Here is a 23,550-nt window from a genome sequence, read left to right as displayed (position 1 = left end):
TTCGAAACAGTTCGCGAGGACAAATAAACTTGTTTTATTAGACACCATCGCTATTTAAGTGTCTGCTTTGAGACAACACTATCGTTACTCTACAGCAAGCGCGGAAGAAAAACGAACAAAGCTGGGCCTGGGGTAGGAGGGACGAGAAGAGAGAGCCAATGTGCCGCAATGTGTGTGTTTTTCGTTGGCCAAACGCCAACGAAAAACCATCCGCCGGAAGCTGCCGTTTACGCAATGGTCCAGGGAAAATGGCGGGCGCCCAAACCACGTGATCTCGAAGAGCCACTCACAGCGTCCCCGAGCTGCTGCGCGGGAAAAAAGCTGAGGCCCAGTGCGCATGCGCAGACCGACCTCCTTTCCCAACCTCCTTCCCCTTCTCTGCTCGGGTTTTTCGTCTCTCCTCTCATCCCCCCTGCCCCTCCAGACTTGTCCGTTGGTTTGTCTTCGGCGCTTGCTGTCTTGCTGTAGAGCAACGATCATGCTGTCCCGAAGCAGACAATCAAAAAGCGATTGTGTATGACAAATCAACTTTATTTGTCCTCGAGAACTGCCTCGAAAAAGCTACAGTACATATCTTTTTACGTCTTGTAACATGCTTCACTGGAGCTTTAGGTGCTTCGACATCCAAGGGCCGTTCAAAAGCCAATGCTGAGCTATGTGCGTCGTTGTTGCCGATGGCTGCGGGAGAACTAAAACAAAACAAAAAATGTATTGATGATCCGTAACTCTGCACGAAAATCACTGCTACGATAGGCAATCTATCTTGATTTCGTATTTGAACACCGAGGCATTTGTCACGAATGTTCGTAGTTCACAGTGAATGAACGGCTGCGACGCGCATGAGTGGCAACTAGCATAACCACACATAATTTGATTAACAGCATATCAGAAACGTACATGTTACGGCAATGCACTGCACATTGAAACGCCGCTAACGTACCGATCGAGTGACTCGTAAATCTTGTACGTAATACACTTAACGTGATAAACCTGCATTACTTCCTTCAGTCACAAAAAACTAATCAAACTTCACCTGCAGTACGTCGGAAAGAGTGCAGACTTCCTCTCTGACGATTTCTGCGTCCTTTGGAAGTGCAGGGATTCCATCACATGTTCGTCTTCTTGCTGTTGTGATGATCAGGTGGATGTGCCATTCCGTTCTCACATTAGCAGTTCGCCACAATCTAAAGCATTCAAAACCCTCAAACTACCCCGTAGCGTCTACGTGCACAACGGTTGCAGTCCAAGAGAACACGCGTGGCCGGACAGACGCGATGTCGTTCTTCTTTCTCCTCCGTTCGACTGCTTCCGTTGAGCGGTTCGCGCGTTCGGATGCTCGCTCCTCAGTCAAATGACTCTCGCCCAATCAGCGCGAAGGAAACTGACGGCAGTTTTTTAGACCAATGAACATCCAAATATATATACATATAATGCGCAGCCAATGAGAGATCTTCCGAGCTGGCACGCCGGTGGCGACAATATTTTCGAGGCGGTGCGTTTCGCTTTAGAGCCGGCGGCTGGAAAAACCCGAGGAGAGAAGGGGAAGAAGGTTGGGAAAGGAGGACGGTCTGCGCATGCGCACTTGACGAGAGCTTTTTTCCCCCGCTGCCGATCTTGACCGCTGTGAGTGGCTGCTGCAGATCAGGTGGTTTGGGCGGCCGCCATTTTCCGTGGACCATTGCGTCTATGGGAGCGTCCGGCTGATGACATCGACGAGACGCCGCTGCCACTTCTGTCTTCTCTTCTCGTAAATGTCCGCAAGACCGGCAGCCCGCCAAAGAATGCTCTTTTGAAACTTTGCAAACCAATCGCGGAGCGCGCAATGTCCTTCGGCCAATGGATATCACCTACGATCCCTGACGGAGTAATGCCACGTGTTTACGACGTGCAAACATTTTTTTAGAGCCGCGAAGAGGAGGAGCTGTGGGAGCCTAGTAAAAACCGCGCACAAGTGTGAGCAACTTTGAATAGGTGTTTCTGAAGTTCTGCATTATGTGTCGTTGTTTGCTTTCCAACCTGTGCACGAGTGGAAGTACGAGAAAATACAAGCCATGCATTGAGGGCAATGTGACGACTGGTCGTATGTGTGACGTCTTTGAATGCGCGTTTCGTTCGGCATCATGCGGACCGTGATTGTGCATTGGATATGGACTATATGAAGGGAAGACTGAAAATCTAACCGAACAATCAATCGAGTATGTTTTTTCTAAATTATAACTGTACCCCATGTGGTGCATTGACACTTGCAGAAGAAATAACATGCACCCTTTTTTGTACTTTCATATTGTGGTGTGCATGCGTCTACTAAATGTGTACCATCAATGGTATGTGTTCTTTGGATACCTTTGCAGTAGAAACAAACCTTTGATATCTTGTTGCATTATTTATTGATTAGATGAGTCGCAAACCTTAACAAGTACGTCCCAATTAGCGTCAGTAACGGAATAAAAGCGTGTTCGTTGAATGTTGCACATTCGTATCCCATGCAAAAATCTGGACTGGTTCCAGAATGGTTCCATTTGAATCTGGACTGGTTCCATTTGAATGTGGATGGTTCCTGAATGGTTCCAGTTGAATCTTGGTGGTCCCAGCTGGATTCGCAAGTGGGGTGGCTGGTTCCACATTGGTGAAATCAGTGGTACCACTCTGGCCTCAAATGGTTCCAGAACTTACAGTGGGAGCCTCACAGGTACCATATTGTTCCCATGGTCAATTGAACCACTTTAGATTCCAAGCTGGGCAGCTTCCCCCTTTGAGATCCGGCAGGGGAAGAAGAGTCCACTCTTGTCATATATCCTTGTGTTTTTTGTTTTTTTTTTGCTTTTTTAGCCATTATTTTGATGTATTTTAGCACACGTATGATCTATATTTCTGTTTTTTTTTATCCGTTTACGTCTTCGATAAAATATATGCTGTAACCTCAATTCGTGCTCATATTCTCCTCTAAAGGCAAATGTCATAAAACGTACCAGCAAAATGCCAAAAGATACAATCCAAAGATGGCACACTCCGCAAAATAATCAGAAGAACTAAAAACAAAGAGGTAATTGCACGGGCTGACCCAAAGCAGACGCAATAATTATGAGGGCGCTCCGGTGCGGCGGGAGGCTTTCAATTCAAATTCTAACGGCGGGCCGCGAGAGGGAGCAGAGAGAGCGCAGGCATCCGCCGGAAGCTGCCGTTTACGCAATGGTCCAGGGAAAATGGCGGGCGCCCAAACCACGTGATCTCGAGGAGCCACTCAGAGGGTCCCCGAGCTGCAGCGCAAGAAAAAAGCTGGGGCCCAGTGCGCATGCGCAGACCGACCTCCTTTCCCAACCTCCTTCCCCTTCTCTCCTCGGGTTTTTCGTCTCTCTTCTCGTCCCCCCTACCCCCCAGACTCGTCCGTTTGTCTTCAGCGCTTGCTGTCTTGCTGTAGAGCAACGATCATGCTGTCCCGAAGCAGACAATCAAAAAGCGATGGTGTATGACAAATCAACTTTATTTGTCCTCGGGAACTGCCTCGAAAAAGCTACAGTACATATCTTTTTACGTCTTGTAACAGGCTTCACTGGAGCTTTAGGTGCTTCGACATCCAAGGGCCGTTCAAAAGCCAATGCTGAGCTATGTGCGTCGTTGTTGCCGATGGCTGCGAAAGAACTAAAACAAAACAAAAAATATATTGATGATCCGTAACTCTGCACGAAAATCATTGCTATGATAGGCAATCTATCTTGATTTCGTATTTGAACACCAAGGCATTTGTCACGAATGTTCGTAGATCACAGTGAAAGTTACGGCAATGCACTGCATAATGAAACGCCGCTAACGTACCGAGTGACTCGTAAATGTTGCACGTAATACACTTAACGTGATAAACCTGCATTACTTCCTTCAGTCACAAGAAAGTAATCAAACTTACCGTTCACCTGCAGTACGTCGGAAAGAGTGCAGACTTCCTCTCTGACGATTTCTGCGTCCTTTGGAGGTGCAGGGATTCCATGTCATGTTCGTCTTTCCGCTGTTGTGATGATGAGGTGGATGTGCCATTCCGTTCTCACATTAGCAGTTCGCCACAATCTAAATGTAAAGCATTCAAAGCCCTCAAACTACCCCGTAGCGTCTGCGTGCACAACGGTTGCAGTCCAAGAGAACACTCGTGGCCGGACAGACGCGATGTCTCCTCTGTCGTTCTTCTTTCTCCTCCGTTCGACTGCTTCCGTTGAGCGATTCGCACGTTCGGATGCTCGCTCCTCAGTCAAATGACTCTCGCCCAATCAGCGCGAAGGAAACTGACGCCCGTTCTTTAGACCAATGAGCATCCAAATATTTATACATATAATGCGCAGCCAATGAGAGATCTTCCGAGCTGGCACGCCGGTGGCGACAATATTTTCGACGCGGTGCGTTTCGCTGTAGAGCCGGCGGCTGGCGCAGGCGTCAGTTGGAACTTGACGCGTCGTTGCGAGGTCGTTTTTTCTCTTCAGTTGCCGTGGCAGATATCGGGCATCTCCTGTGCACTATTTACGTGGTTTTAGTGCGTTTTCTAAGACGCCGTGATGACAATGAGTCATGTGAAACATATTGGCGATATCTCGGAGAAGTTTCGACGCTAGGAAGACACAGCGTCCGCAGAAGAACCGGACGATGAAACGCCAAACGGACTGCACAGAATGCTTCTTCCGATTTTAAGAGGTATAAATGCTTACCTGATTATGTGTTTTATTTCAGGAGCTAGAGGAACCTGATAAACATGGTTAAGACGAGTATAAAGATTAGGATCGTTTGTTGAAGAGGAAAATGGTACATGCCGCGACCTACATGGACGGAGGTGTCATCTTCTCTGAGAAAATACAGGTGTGAGGTGGTCAACAAAACGCCATGTTCCCTGTTGTCCGTGAGTGCATCGCAAATTCAAGTGTGTTTTCCTTCGCCCCCCCCCCCCCTCTCTATCATCTCTATCACGTGGTGTATCGGAACGGAAAAGTTCTCAGCGTATACTATATGGTGTGACACAACTAGTTCATAAACCGACTAGAATATTCGATAATAAACATTCAATTCCTGATATCATATTTGTAACCAGAGCTTTGGCCGATTCACCTCGGTCGAAAAGGGTATATCCGACCATGAGATGGTGGGACTTCCGACAACTACGAATTTTCGACAGAGAATAATTCCAGGAAAAGTGATATCCGTGCTTAAGTTCAGTCAGGCACCAGATAACCAGATATGCACTTTCTTGAAGATAACTTTGATACATTTCAGCACAGACGTATATCGTTAGAAGAATCAGTTGACAACGTGTGGCGACAATTTAAGGGCATAGTGCTCCAATGCCTTGAAAAAATTCTTAGGCATCGCAAACGAATTACCAAACGTAACCTGTGGATAAATAGAAATATCATACATTTAAAACGTAGCATTTCACGTTATCGTGAAAGAATCAACTGTACAAGTCTGAGGTCTAAATTGAGCGCCCTCTGCAGGCAATTAAAAATAGAACTTAGAAATGCAAAAAGACAGTTGTTTACCACAACTTTAACAAACTTCATGCGAAACGAGTCTTGTAAATTTTGAGGGCAGGTAACGGGAAAGAGTGGAGCAGAAATCAAGCTACGCTCAGAAAATGAAATAATTGACGACGCAAGCAGAGTGGCTTGCATCTTCAATAGTTATTTCCACAGCGTTTACACGAAGGAGAATAATCAAAGTACTAGCACAGTAGCGCCCGTGCAGAGTTGTATCTCGAATCCTTTATTTTCGGTGGAAGGTATTTTAAACCTTTTATTAAAACTCAATATAAAAAAGAGCTGTGGGCCAGATAACATACCTAACGAATTTTTGAGGCGTCCTTCACTTTGGTGTGCCAGATATATGCAGCTAATTTTTCAAAAGTCTTTTGAAACTGGTCAGATTCCGTTTGAGTGAAACATTAGCAAAGCAGTTCCAATTTTTAAAACGGGACACCCATTGCTGCCTTGTAATAATCGTCCTGTAGCATTAACAAGCAATGCATATGTAAGATCATAGAGCACGTGCTCTATGAGTACATAACACATGTAGAAAAATATGGTCTACTGAGCTCACGACAGCACGGTTTCACACAGGGATTTTCAACCTTGACTCAGCTTACAGAATTTTACTACGATTTGGCAAAGGCAATCAGTGAAGGTTTACAAATTGATGTTGTGCTCATTGATTTCACTCGTGCTTTTGACTCCATTCCTTACAAAAAATTGCTGAGTAAACTTGTTAAATGGATAGAATCATAACTTTCATTTCGTCAACAGCTTGTGCAGGTTGAAGCCTCTAGTTAAGGGTTGTTAGACGGGTTCCCCAGGGTTCAGTTACAACAACAGGGACCCCCGTTGTTTACGACATTCCAGATGTAACTGGTTACTCGGGGTTAGCGGCTTTACTCTGCGTCTTTATGTTGATAACACTGTACTTTATAGGGCAGTTGCTTGTACGGACGACCAGACTGCACAATGCTGCCAGTGCTCTGCAAAATGTAGTAGGTTGATGCATAATATCCCAGTTAAGTCAGAATGCGAAGAAGAATGTTTTTACAAGAAAGCAAACCTCTCTAGCCTATAATTATTGCATCAACGATGCTTTACTGAGCAAGGTTAGTTCCCAGAAGTACTTGAGTGTATTTTCAGTCGAACTTATCGTGGAGAGCACATGTCGACTACGCTACTCAAAGAGCAGTGAGAAGACTGTTCCAGCTAAAACGCGCGTTATAGCAATCAACGCCTCAAGTAAGACTTAACGCGTACAAATCACTTGTCCAACCAAAGAAGCTCGGTTCATTTATAGGTATTTTCGCACTAGCACATCTGCTTCTAGGCTATGCCGCCGAGCAAGACTGCCTCCTATAGAATTACAATTCAAGACATTACGGTTTGAATTCATTTTCCAACTACTCAGCAGCTTGCGCCCTGTCGCTTACTTGGTCAGATAGTACGGGTTCAAGGCATAAACATCACCTTCATTTACAAGAAGCCTATGCCTGTACAGATGTGTTTAAGAATTCTTTTTACCCCAAAACAATTCACGACTGGAACAGTCTTCTGGAGAGTGTTATTAGTGCCAGAAACGTTTCCGCTTTTATACAAAAATTGAAATGTTTGTTTTATGCCGGCTGACTCATGTAACGACCTACCCGTCGCGTCGACAGTATCCTAAATAAATAAAACACATAAAGAGCGTGCCGAATTTACTCAAATTTGTGATATTTGACACTGATATTCAGGAGCTATGCCATCGGGAAAAATAACCAAACACCATGCTGTTCGGAGCACCCAGAGGATAGCGCGCGACAAGTTTTTCAGCGCAATCGTTGTCAGCCCGACGAATCGGGGTTGGAAACCCAGCCCATACCGACATCGTAGAAAGATATAACACAGGCATGGCTCATCACATCAGGCTTCCGCTGGGATCAACTTTTTAACTATAGCCTTGTGGGCTCGGTTTGCGACCCCGTTTCGTCGGACTGGCAGCGATCGCGCTCAAAACGTCGTCGCACGTTATGCTCAGTGTTCGGAAGAGCATGATGTTCCGCTATTTTTTCAGACAGGGTAGCTCCTGAATATAACTCAATTATCATGAATTTTAGTAAATTTAGCACGGTCTTCATATTGGTATCGTAAAAAAGTGACCCTTACTTGGCAAATTTCTGAGTCCAGTTCGCAAATATTTACATAATTAAACTTTAAATTAAGTCACATGACATTCACATCAGGGGGTGGGAAACACCTAGTAAAAACAAATGCCGTTCACCGTATGATTCTGGCGCAGTTTTTCTTATAATTCAATGCCATGTTTTCTGAGACACCCTGTAGACATATACGTGTTTCACAAAAATCTCCCGGGCTGAATAATTCGAAAACGGCGCCACCTACCGGGAAACTTTTTTCAGTTAGCATCTAGATGCGACGGCGACAAACTGGCCGCTCAGTTTCTCATTAGCATGCTCTCGTTAATTAAATAAACAGCCTGACTCGGTTTACTTCGCCGGGCTTTGGCACCTGAGGCCGTAGCAATGGTCACTTTGAGACAGTGCCAAATAGGTTCGAATTTGAGTGATTTTCGAGTAATTTTTTTAGTAGCATGCACGTAGAATATGTGTATAGAAGTCTCAAACATTGCCACACCAGCACTGGACAGCTGTTTCGGTCTCATTGGGCCATCGTCAGCAGTGTGGAGCTGGGCGACGCCCACCTGCTGCACCGGTGCAACTGCTGGCGATGGCCAATAAGGACCTGTCTGATAAGGAACTGGCTTTATAGCGAATTCAGCTGATTGTTTTCGTGCAGAAAAAGTTGCACTCCCTCGAGCGTGCATATCCCATGGCCACTTGAACCCAACTTGCGTTGCGCACTCGCGTTTCACTGGTCCTTCGGTTCGCTTTTCGTTCGTTTTTGCCTTGACAGGGGTAGTGTGAGAGAGAAAGGACAGGGACACCCACTGGCATCAGAGCTTAAAGCCGAGGCAGTTGCGCACTCTATTTCCTCTCTATCTCGTTGGTTGAGACACGATGTGGGCTATGTCCGTCTTTTAGATGTACCGCAAATGGAATCTGTCTCGGTTAGGTTGCTATATTTTTCACCAACGATTGTTTTTTGAGCATTTTGTCGACCTCCTGATACTAATAGATGCTGCTCGAGATGACTCATGACTCCTTGTTACCTTTGACATCTACCCCATGACTTCTTGTTATCCTTGAAAAACGAGACACTAATAATTGCTGGTTATTTAACCCCCAGGTATACAGTAGATTGTAATACGTTACGCTCTGTAAACCTATGGTGTCAATGTTCATCAATAATGTTGAGTACATTGTTCAACATGAATTTGCATCACATGAGGAAACAAATTACAAGGCCACGTAGTGACGCACGTTCGATACTTGACCTGATTATAGTGTCGCGCGACATTGTTAACCAGAATTCGGAATGCGAGGTATTAGAGGGCATATATCAGACCAGTCGACAGTTGTTTGCAAAACTAGCTTCGATAGGTGATGTACCAAGGTATATATAGACAGGTAGCGAAACTCCCGTAGGCCTCTGCGACTTCAGAACGGCGCCACGATAGAGACCGTCAGCGCCATCCATCCGTTGTGCGGACTACTACGATTGTAAATGAATGACGTCAGATATGACGTTAGCAGTATGGATAATAAGCAGTGCATAATTAACCATGGCGCGTTTGTATTCGCGTACTTCCAACACCACCTAGATAACACAAGGCCTCTTCATGCTTCCCTCTCCCAGCGTGTGACGTAACGCTAGTTGCCCGAGTCCGATGGCCCGATGCATGCTGATGCAAGCGTTGTGCAACTTGTCGATCATCTCTCCATGCTTCTAGTGTCTGTTTCGTGAGATTTTGGCCTGTGCGTCGCGTACTGCATTGTCAGGTTTCTTGAGTGACAGGCACGTATGGTTTTGGAACGCTCTATGTGGAGATAGGCAGTCTCCGTTAACTGAAACTGATGTTGGTGAGTCAGTTCCACATGGGCAGGTGCTGCGTTAGAGCTCTGCACGGGCCGCCTTTTCCGGGCCCGACCCGGCCCGGGCGCATCGAAAAATGGCCCGGCCCTGCCCGTGCCCGGACCTTCATATTTTTATGCGGTCCGACCCGGCCCGGCCCGGTGACCCGGCGAGTACATCCCGGCATAGTATTTCCAGCCGCGACGTACGCGTTTCTGGCGATTATCAAACAAATTTATCAGTAAATTTATAAGGAGAGAAGACAAGCATACAAGTGATGGCGGTTTAACACCATAACCGCACCAGACCAAATTAAATCCAGAACGTACGCGGGCATGGGCGTTATAGTTACACTGTCAAGATTTTGCGGAGGTAGAGGATGCTGTCGACAAACTCCTTCTCCCAGTCCATACCCCTCTCACCAAGCTTTGCCAAGTGACTGTGAAATACTGTAGGTGTGAGGAGCAATGTAAAGTGGCTCTCAGAATCTTCTAAATCATATGCCTAATGCAGTATCCCTTGCGTGTCTTTGCAAAATATGCACAGGAATGACGAAAGCGCATGATGATATAACTAATGCATCTCCATTGTGTGGAATTAGCTGCGTGGCCCGGCCGGGCCTGACTCTCGGAAACATATTTGTCGGCCCGGGCCCGGCCTGGCCCGCGGTGGTGGCGTATTTTAACGGCCCGGGCCCGTGCAGGGCTCTATGCTGCGTTCCTCGCTGTCGAGACAACAACGACGAGGGCCAAATATGTGCATGTGTTCTCGTTTCCAAAGGATGAAGCTCTCAAGGTATCATTAGCTGAAGGCGATTCCACGCGCAGATTTTAAACCGAGTATTCGTTCCAAGGTATGTAAGTAAACTTGAAGCCACTGCCGCTGAAATGCGCTGTGGGATCTTGCTTATATGTTGATTGTAATACGGTCGTCCTTATTCTCTCGCAGGTCTGCAAACTGCATTTTCAGCAATCGGAATTGTCGCGAAACTCACGCACAGCGATGGGGCCACTGGGAAGACGACTGAAATCGAAAGCAATCGACTACGATTGGTGCCAGGTGCTGTGCTTTCAGTTTATTCAAGCTGCCCGGCCTACATGTCATCCACGTGTGCTCGTCGCGAATCAACGAGTTCCTAACGCGCCAGGATGAAGAACACGACCACTCAGAAAGCCCTAGAAAATTCACTAGGAACCAGAAGAGAAGAAGTGATGAAGAATTCAGTGTCTTCTGTGACAACCTAAAAAGCAAGTTAGGAAGCATCCGCAACACCAATTTTGGACAATGAGTGTGACCGACATGTTTGTGATGTTTCACCACATTGAAAGCAACCCATCATCGCACTTAAGGCTTTATGTAACCATTTAAGTGTTCGAAGGAGTAAAGTAGTATTTTCAACCTTCGGATAAATATATAAACTTAGAAGTGCTTCATTGATCAGTTGACCTTGTTCCTGAGTTGATGCTAAATTCCATTACGTTCGGTAAAACATCGCTTTCAACAACAAGAGCGCGACGTCGCTTGCTTAGGCACGCTCTGGGAAGCAGCGGAGGGACAACTAGCGTGGCGTGCATGAAGAGGCCTTGTGTTATCTCGGTGGTGTTGGTCCTTCCCGCGTTCTATTCCCTTCCCCTTTTCCTGACCGAACCACGCTAACCATGAAGGACAGCAATACCAGATGAGAACAGGGAAAATCATATCAGACTTAATGAAGCATATCAGTTCGAAATACAGCTTTTGACGAAGGGTACGTGATAACCGCAAGTAAACAGGAAGTCACTTGAGGCACATTTCTCACTTAGAGCTAAATGTACACGTAGTGATTAGCCGTCTGTACTTCTTGAATGAGTGACCAATCATAATACGTCAGTTGAAAAAAAAAATGAAGAAAACATGGCATCGTTGCTGCACAGCTGATTCGTTAGCACTCACGCTATCATGGCCAGTCTCGCCATGACGAAACTTTTTTTTTTCTTTCGCGGCATGCATGCAGGGCAACAGGGCATGCATTGCACTCATCTGTTCACACGTGTTAATCTTGGTCTACCGCTTCGAGATGTGAACGTCGCTCCGAGTTCAATCCAAAAAATTTACGAACTCCGAATAACAATGCACGGACACACCGCACGGATACAAGGATGAATGGACAAACGTGTTCGGACTATGTGTTCCAGTATCAGAACATCTCATGGACAAACGAGCCTACTGTTACACATGCGCACTGGAGCAGGATACGGAAACGTACTCGGGTGGTAGATGATTTCGTATATTCGTACTAGTGGGGCAACAGGGAGCTTTTCCTATATTTAAATTATGAATAAACTATTAGTAGATACAAGACCCATGAGCGCGTACCAAATATTTTGTTTACGGTCGTACCTGTGCTACCAACACCCAGTATCGCTCGAGTCACGGAGATGACAGTGTTGCCGGGTCAGATTTGTTCTTTATTTATTTATTTTTTTCGCCTTCGCTACATGGCTAAGTCTCCCTTGGGTGTACTGTGACGGATAACATGTCTCGACTGTATCACTTTAGTCGACAACGCATCTAAGACTACGTTTTCTGTTCCTTTCTTATGCTGCACCTCAAAATTGTATCAAAGTAACCGTGCAGTCCACACACATAAAAATAACCATTCGGGAAAGACCGTTTAAAATTTCTTCGGCTTGTCCGTATTTTTCCCCTTTAAAAGGTCCATCAAAAGTATGGCGCCAAGAGATCCTAGGCAGTACTTTTGTTCTCGAGGACAGGTGAGGTTCAAGAAAAAAGGTTCTCGCACTATGAAGAACTCTCGAAGTACGGCTATTTTTCTGTGTGCACCTTGCAATGCGTAACTAACGGCGTTCGAGACTGTGTTACGGCGGCGTCACTAAGGCATGATGATCCGTGTATAATCGGAATCAACGTCCCCACAAGTAAATGTGTCAGTGTTCGCAGGCCCACCAGCACGAGGGGGCTTCACGTTCACCCACATAATACTTTCGATCTGCTGATGTCAGTGTTCTGGATGCAAAGGCAATGCTACGATGTTGACCGTTGTGTTATAGTTGCAGCACTGCTCCTAACCTGTGATCTGATGCGTGGGTTGTACCCAGGAGAGGGTAACGGACGTATTTTCGTTACCGTTTCCGTTTTCGTTACCTTTATCTTTTCGTTGCCGTTACCCGTTTTGATAGCAGCCTTTCGATTTCGATTCCGTTACGCTTCCGTTATTGTTTCCGGTAATGGGGAGGCTGTTACACAGCTGTGGTAGGACAGCCCGTCCGGCTCTGTCAGCACCTTGTTTTGCCCAAGTGTTGCTTCGGTGTCACGCGTGCACAACGCACAAGTAATTTTACGTCGTGGGGATGCGCACATCTTGCAAGATTTTTCAAAGAAATGTAGGAACATGTCTTTAGTCCTCAGACACTCCGAGTCCTGCAACTCAAGATTTGCGAAACCTCCATCCAATGTCGTATTCACATGCGCACGCTCTCAGTAGTAGATGATACTGCTACAGCCTCGGTAAAATGAAAAGAAAAAGTAGAAAAATAGGTCACTAAAAATCGTTTGGCTGTCATCCTCGTGCTATGGTGGAGTATAGTCATCTGTTAATGTCATGGAGTTATGATGACTGAGACGAGGTAAGCGAGGGATGCGCCCTCGAGATCCAATATTGCGCTTTGTTTCCATGCTCACGTGTACTATTTAGAGAAGAACGGAGAATGGACTCATCAAAACGCAAAGATAAAAGGAAAAGTCACTCCAACACCATGTCATCGCACAACAGGAATAGCCATTATCCGAAGTATTGCGCCCCTACTAACGAGATGAAATTCTATGCGAGGAAGCTGAAAAGCCTAGACGACCACTGCTTTAGGCTCCCTATGGTCTGCGCAAATCCGCAAGGTGTCGTCCTTTTTTCTGACCACAACGATGGATCAAATCCACTCAGGTGCTTGAATTCGTTCGATTCATTCGTCTTCGACCTTGTGAAGTTCGTTCGAGACTTGATCTCTCAAATACAATGGTAGCCTGCGTAACTTACTTATAACAGGTTGTACTCCTCGACGAAGTTTTACGGTATTCACGCTACCTTTGGCAAATCCAAGGTGAAAATAAAGATGAGACGATAGTACTACAGCAGTTTCACTTGTTTGCAAATAGCGGAGAGTAGCTCCCTAAATGTCGAGACCCAGCTTAGAAATAGCATCCAGGCCCAGAAGAGTAGTACAGCTTGGGACAAAAGTTTACGGAACACAGGGGTGTCACATTTCTTCATCAGAGCGACACCCTAGCGACAAACATAAACGTACACACATACTGAGAGATAGAAAGAGTAGCTGGTCACCCGTTTACTATTCGATTCCGTCCTGATATCTAGTAGTGGGCCGCTCCGATGAAGAAATACGCCACTGCAGTGTTCCATAAACTCCCAAGCTGTACCACGTGGTACCACATGAAACAGGAGGTATCTTCGATTTGGCTGCACTGGTTGAACTAGTTCAAGCGGTGCAGCACTGCTGTATTCGTTTTGCGAGTGGCGCTCGTGTCCTCTGCATTCTCGTATTCGTTTTGTAAAGGTGCAGCACTAGTTCTGAACGAGTTCACAGGCGGGCTCCACATGCTGGATAGAAAGTGCAGAACGAGTGCACATGGAGCGGACGACTCGTCTGTATAACGCTGACGGTTCCTTGATATGTGTGCGGTACAATACCGGTTTCATTGTCGCGATAAACACGTGAGTAGCGATAACGCGGTCATATCTGAGACCTACCGAATGGATTATTCGAATTTTTGCCTGCACGGGAAGCATATTACCCTTGTCTTTACAGCGTTGTAAAAAGGCGCAAGCTTTGGAGCGGCCGAAAATCGTTTTTTCTTCTTCATAAAAATATACATTGATGAAGAACCGAGTAGGAAAAACAAGACTAGCAGCGGCATGGCCGAGTGGGCTAAGGCGTCCGGTCGTTGGTGGTAACCAAGGTCGTGCTGTAGACTGGGAGGTGGAGGGTTCGAATCCTACCGCCGGCTGTGCTGTCCCCTGGGTTTTCCGAAGACTTTCCAGACGAATGTCGGCACAGTTACACCTGAAGTCGGCCCAGGACGCATACGAATCCCCCTGTCCCCCACACCTTCCTGCTGTCCTCTCTCCGTCTGTTCACATCTGTACGCCGCTCATAGCCAGAGTTGCTTCGCGGCGCTAACACGCAATAAAAAAAAACAAGACTCCTCTTCATAGTATCTTCGCACAATGTTCCCGTGATAGCCAGGAACATGAATGCGATCTTCCTTCCCTTCCCCGCGAATAGAATGCATACGTCATCAACTCGTTGTCACTGTCGGAACCCAGCAACTACATTTCTACTTACAGGTCAGAGCCATAACAAACACTTGTACCAGTCACTAGTAAAGCAGGAGTAAAGCAGCAGCATGAAAGGAAAGACAAGCGTAAAGAACACGACAGTGGCCGCGGTGCTGGCAGCAGACCACTATGGCCTGCACCTGCACCCGCTTGTTCGTTTTGGAAGCGCTAGTGTTGAATCTACGAGGGGCGTTCAAGTCAAACCGGGACTTTCTGCCTCCTGAGTGTACAAATGGCTCGCGCTACTTCTTTTTCGTCATTTTCATACGGGACAGGACTTCGCGTTCTTCCGCTACATAGGATAAAGCAGACAACGGAATTCAATGCATTCCATGACTAACAGATGGCAGCTCCCTTGTGGTAGCGCTTCCTCGAGCGAGTCCAACCCTCCTGTTTTGAAGGCTGCTCACTAACAAACAAACGGAACATCTCATGCGGAGTATCTTCCAATGAACATAAGCCCCAAGTTCACCTCAAATAAGATTTCGCTAGCCACAGCTAGTTTTCGGCGCTGATTTAGCGCGTTGAGGGGAGAAATCCAAGTTTGTTTTTGAGCCTTCGTTTGGCAAACTTGGCTGCCGTTTACAGCCGAAATATTCCGGGTGTGGCTTGGAGGTATATTATCCTTTCGAATACATACAAACGAAAAACGCGTCCAACTTCAGGTCAGAGTTCCATTAAAACTCGGAGTCATACGCGTCAACGTGTGCTCTGAACAGATTCATGTCTGCAGGCGTTCCTTGTGTCGCACGCCCACCCGAACCAGTTCGAGAACGGAATGCCTGAAGTAAAGAAGAGGCTAATGTGAAATACTGTGCAGTCTGTTTTCACCATCTGTTAGTCCATCATCTGTTGCACCATCGGCCACCCGAGAAACCCCGAGTTTCCTTTCCTGGCAACCGGGTCTGATGAAGGACGGAATTAGTAAAATAAATTATTTGAATGTTTCAATCTATTCCATCAAGTACCTATACCATCTATTTTGCAATGGTGGCTCACTTTAAAAGATTGTCCCGCGCAACGCCGTTCCACGAAGACCCTTTCCACTTCGCAATGCGAGTATTTATGTGTGTTCAGTCTTATGGCAGCCGTCAAAAAAGCCAGAGCGCCGGGATTTGAACAACGCATCTCTTCAGTCCCTGTCAAATGCTTCTAAGGCACTGAGGCTTGTGTTTTGTTTATCTGATTGTGTGTTCCAGCCTCAGAACAGTTACTTTTCACCGTATATGTGTCCCCGCACCGCCGAGAACCATTCGCACAAGTAAATCTACGTGATTTTGATCACCTGCAGCACAGCGCATCTAATCTAAACGTATCCAATTAGCGCATCAGCCCGCCGGAAGGGAAATGACGACGTTTCAGGTTATATGAAGTCAAGTGCTTGGGAGTAAAGAGATTGGCGCTACCCTGAAACTTCTTATGCTCGTAGGCCCACAGAGGAGTACGTATAGGGAGCGCCTGGCCATTCTGTGATCGTTAGCCGCCTCGTGGGTGAAGCTGTGACGTGGTGCGTTATAAAAGCGTATGCTTGCAAGAGTGCCAGAAGAAAGTCTACGAGGTAGGCAAACTGCCATTTCGTTTAACACTGCCATTCCCAGTGCTTTTCTTGAGTGTCTCAGCACGTCCTTGCCGTACACTATGCAACTGGTTTCTCGCTCCCTTCCAGTCCTGTGAGGTCGCTATGACAACTAACAGTTGACGTCTAACATATCCGAAATGACGAAAAGACTGGACCTGTCACAAGAGTTAGAGTGTTTCTGAAATAAAATATATTTAAAGGAGCAGCGAGGTGTCGCCCGCCCTTTTATTTTAATTTTGTTATTTATTTATTTATTTTTTGGCTTTGGGAGCACCGGTGACCTCAGTGACGGACGCGAGGCCTCTCTTCTCAACGCCTTTGAAGAGACCTCTCACACGCTCTTTAAAAGAGCGCGCAGGGGTGCGAGGGTAGGGACGTATACTTCCTGACGTAAGCCATTCCCTTCGCAGCATGGAGGAAGGAAACACAGGAGGGGGCGTTTCGAACAGATTTTCGTGGGACCCCTCTGGCGGTCGCTCCTGTCAAAACCGCCGTTACTTCCTGTCCGCCACGTGATCCTCTCTAAAGTTTCGGTTTAGCAACGCTTTGTTGCTCGCGCTGCTTAACGTGCTTTTATGCTTTTCCGAAGTCATTTACTCATAAAATGTGAGCACCATTGCGGAAACAACGGTTTGTTAAGGTGTTCTTACCGCGGTTGCGGCTGTCGTTAACAGAAAGCAGCTCTGTCACGGGAATAACGTTCATTCGTAAGTACGTACTTGATCGGTTGTTTTGTACCCCTGTCTGTGAGAGAGTCATCTTGAATAGTTCGTTAGCAAGCTGGCGCTGTGCTAGAGCTGCAGATTCATCTCATTTCCTTCATTGTTGTACAAGTTTGTTTACTGGCACGCTTTAGCACTTCAGCAACAAACACAAAACGTGGTCACGTCGTCACACAAACGTCACTGCCACGAATGATGTTTCTAGTCATGCGTGCTTGTCCTGCAGACTGTGAACGGTCTTGTAGTAGAAGGGTAAAACAAGAGTAAACCTCCGAACTCACACAAATAAAACTGGACGCGCGGCGTTCATCACAATGCAGATGTCTGAGCGGTCTGAGCTGCAAGACAATCACGACTCCCGAGGGTTGCTTTGGGAGCTGACCTGCGCATGCTCGTGGGGTCACGTGAGCGGTCACATGGTAGACAGGAGCATCCCAGAATGCAGTGCGAGGGCTTGCACGCCCGTCCCAATGGCGAAAGGCTGGAAGGGCTGCTCCTGTGTTTCTTTCCTCCATGCTTCGCAGGAAGATCTCGTGACGTACGCCGGCGCAGCGGAAACCGATAGTTGTCTACGCCAGGCGAGGAGATCTGGCCGTACGTCCGAGGTTCCAATAACAACAACTTTATTTCAGGATAATGGGTGGGGAGTTTCATCGCCGGGGGCGATACTCTACCTCATTGCTGGAGGGGAAGCAGGGGATGAAGGAATGGGTCCCGTAACAATGAGGATCGAAGTCATGTGGCGTCCAAAAAGGCGAAGAGAGCCTTGAGGACAGAGCGTTGGTGAGCTGGACGCGGCCAAGGGCCAAGCAGTTTGGTGAGAAAGAGAGGACGGGAGTCGAGCTCGTTGAGGAAGGCGGAGAGTACGGAGCGGGAAAGGTGGCAGTGTGGGCAACGGAGAAGAATGCGCTCGAGATCTTCAAGAGCACCGCAGTGGCTGCAGTAAGGAGAGTTAACTTGTCGCAAGCGGTAGCGCTACTGTGCTGTGAAGGCCACGTCGAGGCGCATTCGATGAACTGATGCGGCGTCTTGACGAGAGATATGTGCTGGCATGCGGAAAGCGAACGCTGGGTCAACTCTGCTCAGAATGGCGGGGGGTAGTATGTCGGCGGTCCGTTGGCGGGTAGCCAGAGGAGTCATAAGGTTTCAAAATATGGAGCGCCGATCGCCTCTCAGCAGTGCAATACGCGTCCGTGTCCGAGACGAGAGAGATGCTTCGGTGGCGCTGTCCGCCAGTTCATTGCCTTCGACACCGCAATGGGCATGAACGCATTGAAGAGTGAGCCTATCTCCTGCTTCGTAGACAAGTTTGTAAGCGGTTAACACATCCATAACCAACGGGGCGGAGGAACCTCGGATGCCAGAAGTTTCAATTGCTTGCAGCGCAGATGCTGAGTCAGTAGAGACCACCCAATTCCGGGATGGGAATGGAACGATGTGCTGCAAAAAGAAAAGTATGGCGTAGAGTTCCGCAGTTGTGGATGATGTAGAATGCCAAAGGCGACGTCGTTGAACAACGCCTTCGTCGAGGACGACAAATGCTGACGCGGACTTGCCATTTCGAGATGCGCCATCGGTGTAAGCGGCGGTAGAGGTGGAAAACTTCGCGTCGACGAGAGCATAAAAATGGGCTCGAAGGACTTGAGGGGGAACCTGAGCTCTGCGGACCTGGAGGTCAGGAAGACGTGGGAAGGTGAGTGGCACAGGCAGATACCAGGGGGCGTTTGGCGGTGTGACAGTCCTAGGTGTGAAGCCGGTAAGAGCGGGACGTGCCGTCTGCGCCACGCAATGGAAATCACTTTCAGGACGGTATCGAATTTTCCTGACGAGTGGATGACGGGGAACGTTCGTTGGAAGTGTCGAGCCGTTTCCCGCTCACGGAGGACCTCCACCGGGAGTTCCAGCTTCAGCTAGGACTCGCCGTGTTTCAGCCACTCGTCGAACGCGAAGGCAGCGACGAAGGCTTCGGGCGAACAGGGGCTGAAGGGTATTGAACGATGTTGCAGAAACCCTATGCAAGACTGTAAGGCTGTAAGGCACAGTCGCCCTCACCAAAGCCGCGTGAACGGCTAAGAGGGAGCGTTGATCACTGCCCCAGCCGAAGCCACAAAGATGTTGAATGGCAGGAAGCCATCGCTGCACTTTGGTTTCAAGGTGTTTAATGTGGCGAGCCCAGCGCAGATGGGAGTCCAGGATCACACCAAGGAAGCGATGGGAACGCACAGGCTCGAGCTTCCGTGCACCAACCCAAAGAGGGAAATTACTCATAGCCTTTTGGGTGAAAGGGAGCTCGACGCACTTTTCGGGAGAAGGGTCAATTTCAAGTCGCGTAAGGTAGAGATGAACGTTGTTTAAGGCTTGTTGTAAACGGCGCTTAATGGCTGGTCGTGACTTGCCTACTGTCCAAAGGGCAACGTCATCGGCATACACGGAGAATGCGACCCCAGGCCGTATGATGAGCATTGAAGAGCTCCAGTACAAGAGCTGGGGATTTTCCGAGGTTCTTTTATCAGAGTACATTTTAAATTTCATTGTGGTGACACTACACGGCGTTGCGAATATATTTTGCGTGATGGTTCCTCATGGCCTCATAAAGCACGGCTCTATATTAGACGAAGATTTATTTCTTTAATAGTATGGAGTAACACTGGCTTGCATAACAAGTGACAAAAGAAAAAATCGTGAACGTTTCGACACCTATTCGGGCGTCATCATCAGCACAGGAAAATGAAACGGGGGCTTAAAACGGGAATCCTTTTAAACCCTTTTAACAGACTGGTAAGGGCCCCTTGTGACTGTTGACCCCTTGTCACGAAGATTTATGTTATTGGTGTAATGGAAGAAGCACCGAAATCAAAATGTGAAACAATTTCGAAACAAACAAAATGTGAGTCAATCAAAGTGAAGCCGCCTAAAGCTGTCTTTCAGCAAATGAAACAAGCAAGAAGCCTGCTCGTAGGTAAAGATGCACAGACTGACTTGTGAAATATCAGAAACACGTAAATCGAATGACACACGACAGAGCATTGCTGGTATATACTGTGTCGTCGGTTTTGCTTGTTGAGCTGGCTTTTCTCATCATAGAATCAAGCAGCCACCCTTCACGTCATAGCCGTTGGTATGCGCACTTTTTCGAAGCAACCAAGAGTGATGAAAGAACAGCTAAACGCATGATGCCATGTGGTTGATTGCTTGCTTACCTTCATGCCTGTGGACTTCTCTTGAACCAGTGTCATGACTAGGGTACAGAATGGTACGAAGATACCAATTCCAAAGCGTATTGCGACCATGGACAATGTGGCACCTTCAGATCCCTCAAACACACGGGGGTACGGAAAGCGTTGGAGTTCCAGCTGAAAAAAAATTCGACGCTAATATATATTTACCTAAGATTTGGCTAAGATCGCGTTATGGTGAAGTTCCGTTTTAGGATGCACGAGAGTGTCTCCAAACACAAGTTGTTGCCTTCTTCTCGTTTGCTTCTGGAAAGCTTCATTGGCTTACAATGATTTAGTCACGGAACTTGCCATTGCAGAGATCCGATCTTACATAGACCACTCATGAAAGTCAAGCATAGTCAATAAACAAATGGGAAGAGCGAACATCCATTAATAGACCAGGCAGCTCCACTGGATCTGCCTGGAATTGCCTCGAAAAACCCATGGGAACCATGGGACCCACATTCATGGCAAAAACTACTTTGCTCAGGAACGTATCATGAAGTAAACATACTACAGACTAGAGAAAGGATAGCTGGGGAACGGTCTCACCATATTGTGATTATCACTATAATTGCTTTCCCGAGGTGCAGTCAGTTGGATGATGCTAGACTCCACGGCATATTGGACAGGAAGCAGGCGAGCTGTTCAAAACATAGAGGTAGTGTGAACAAAAGCAGTACAGGTAAAAAACGACATACGTGGTATGGTTGATACAACTTGGGATAAAAGTTTATGGAAAACCGGGGTGTCGCATTTCTCCATTCAAGCGACACCTTAGCAGCAAAAAGGAGCGGACACACATACTGCGACATGGGTAGAACAGCCGGTCACCCGTATCTTATTCAACCTCTCCCTGATAGGTAACAGGGTACCGTTCCAACGAAGATACACACCAGTGCCGCGTTCCGTAAACTTTTGTCTGAAGCTGCGTGCTCATATTTTTTAAGGGGAGCTAACAGACCGAAACATGAATGGGCGTTCCCAGAATTTTTTTTTTCCGGAGGTGGGAGGGGGGGGGGGGCAAAGCGTAAAACACACTGCTTTTACTGGTGACGGACACTGCGGACTGTGCGGGTGCTCAGAGGTTAATATTTTATGACGTCTGAGAATAACCCCCCCCCCCCCCCCACACACACACACTCCCCGTACGCCCATGGAAACATGTAGCCTAATTTGCGGAGACTTAGTTGTTGAGGTCAGCAGTCGCAGTCGTCGTGTCATTCCTCTGTCCAACTTCCATTGGTGTTTTTATCGGTTTGCAATCCTCCATCTTGAAGCGATTTAAGATCTCGTCAATGTATTTTCTTTGACTGATCGTTAGGGTCCTGTTCTGTCTGTCATGTTGTACCTCAATTCCGAGAATATAGGTTGGCTCTCCCAAGTCTTTCAGTTCGACCTTTTGCCCTAGGTCCTTGATGGCTTGATGGTCCTTGATGGCTGTTTTAAACTTGTCAACTTGACAACGGGTGAAAAAGTCTCAAAATAATCCACGCCTTCAACCTGCTATGTCCCTACGGCAACAAGGCGTGCCTTATACTTGTCTATATTTCCTGCGGCGTCTCTCTTGATGCGATAGACCCATTTTGATTTGACCACTTTCATGTCTGCTTTCTTTGGTACTAAGGTCCACGTTTCCATTTTATGAAGAGATTTGAGTTCCTCTTCCATGGCTTCGATCCACTGTGCTCGTTGTGGCGACGCTATCGCTTCATCGTAAGATCGTGGGTCAGTTTGCTTTTGCTCCGTTTGCTGTTCTGTCGCCATTTCACAGTAGTTAGCCTTCTTTGGATCAACTTTCAGACGACTAGGTGGTCTACTGATTCTCGTCGATCGTCTTATTGGAGCGTCGTTCTGTGGAGGCTCCACATCAGATTCGTCAGTAGCTTCATACTCACTGTCTTGTTCAAGTTGAGATATTGAGCTGTGATTTCCCACCTGGGTGGTCACAACATTCCCACCTTCTGCTTGTGATTCAGCCACATCCATATCAACAAATACGTTATCATGAGGAGGTTCTGGTTCTCGTGGTGGGATTTGACTTGAGTACTGAAAACTTTCGTAATCCTCCTGGCTTTTACTGTCGCTGTTCAACAGGAGTGAACCCTTTTTGTCTTCTATAAATTTTACGTCTCTGCTAGCAATGATTGACTTGCTGGACGGATCATAGAGACGATAAGCTTTCTTGTCTTGGTAATATCCCACGAAAATAACCTGCCGGCTTTTTTTATCGAGCTTGTTTCTTTGGTTACCAGGAATCCAGGCATAGGCAAGGCAACCAAAACTTTAAAGTATCGTACCGATTGGTAGCGTTTCGAGTATATTTCCTCTGATATGCCTCCATCGAGAACCTTCTTGCTGCAAAGGTTTTTTATGTATGCCGCAGCGTTGACTGCCTCGGCCCAAAAAACATAGGCAGTTCAGCTTCGTGCAGGAGCGTTCGAGCTGTCTCGACTAATGTTCTGTTCATTCGCTCTGCAACGCCATTCTGAGCGGGTGAATATGGCGCGGTCCTCTCATGAACTATTCCCCTTGCTTTTAAGAAATGTGCCAAACGATCGTTGACGAACTCACCCCCATTGTCAGTACGAATCCTTTTGACAGTCCGTCCAAGTTGGGTTTCGGCGGTGCATATGTGTTCCTTTAATGCTTCAGCGGCTTCGCTTTTATAGCGTAAGAAATGAACTGCTGCTCGTCTACTACAGTCATCTACAATAACCATAAAATACTTGCTTCTCCCTATTGACTCCACTGGAAAAGGGCCACATAGGTCTAGATGCAGCAATTCTAGTACTTCTGAGCTGTGACTTGAGAGCGCCCTGAAAGGTTATCTTGAGTGCTTCCCAATGACACAGTTCTCGCAGGTTTCCATTCTCTTCGAAAGGAGTGGTAGGCCGGTCACCGCATTTGTTCGTGACATTTTCATAAGCGCGTCGACGTTCAAGTGTCCCATACGACGGTGCCACAGCATTTCTGCACTGTCGATCTTTGCATGATCCGCCCGCTCTGTTACCGGTATGGCTTGTGCATTCATTTTGTAGATGCCGTCAGTTTTCACCGCGGAGAAAACGAAGTTCTCTTCCTTGTGGACGGTGCAATCGTCGTCGCTGAAGATAACTTGCATACCGCTGTCGGTAAGCTTAGACACGGAAATCAGGTTATCCGTTATACCAGGAACATAAAGAACGTTTCTTGCTGTTAGCCTGTT

The 23,550-nt window shown here is 47.1% G+C and overlaps 1 protein-coding gene across 3 annotated transcripts in view; it reads right to left on the bottom strand.

Moving 5' to 3' along the window:
• Window positions 1-23,550, bottom strand: part of LOC135391463 (phospholipid-transporting ATPase ABCA3-like) — a 288,004-nt gene that overhangs the window by 198,436 nt on the left and 66,018 nt on the right. For all 3 annotated transcript variants that reach the window (XM_064621719.1, XM_064621720.1, XM_064621721.1), the window contains 2 exons: window positions 20,895-20,986; window positions 20,325-20,477 (listed from right to left, as the gene is read on the bottom strand). In XM_064621719.1, coding sequence (XP_064477789.1) covers window positions 20,325-20,477; window positions 20,895-20,986 — 245 coding nt within the window. The remainder of the gene's footprint in view (window positions 1-20,324; window positions 20,478-20,894; window positions 20,987-23,550) is intronic.

This window comes from Ornithodoros turicata, chromosome 4, assembly GCF_037126465.1.
Source record: "Ornithodoros turicata isolate Travis chromosome 4, ASM3712646v1, whole genome shotgun sequence".
NCBI lineage: Eukaryota > Metazoa > Arthropoda > Arachnida > Ixodida > Argasidae > Ornithodoros > Ornithodoros turicata.
Note: the sequence above shows the minus strand (reverse complement) of the source record. Positions and strands in the feature narration are given on the sequence as shown.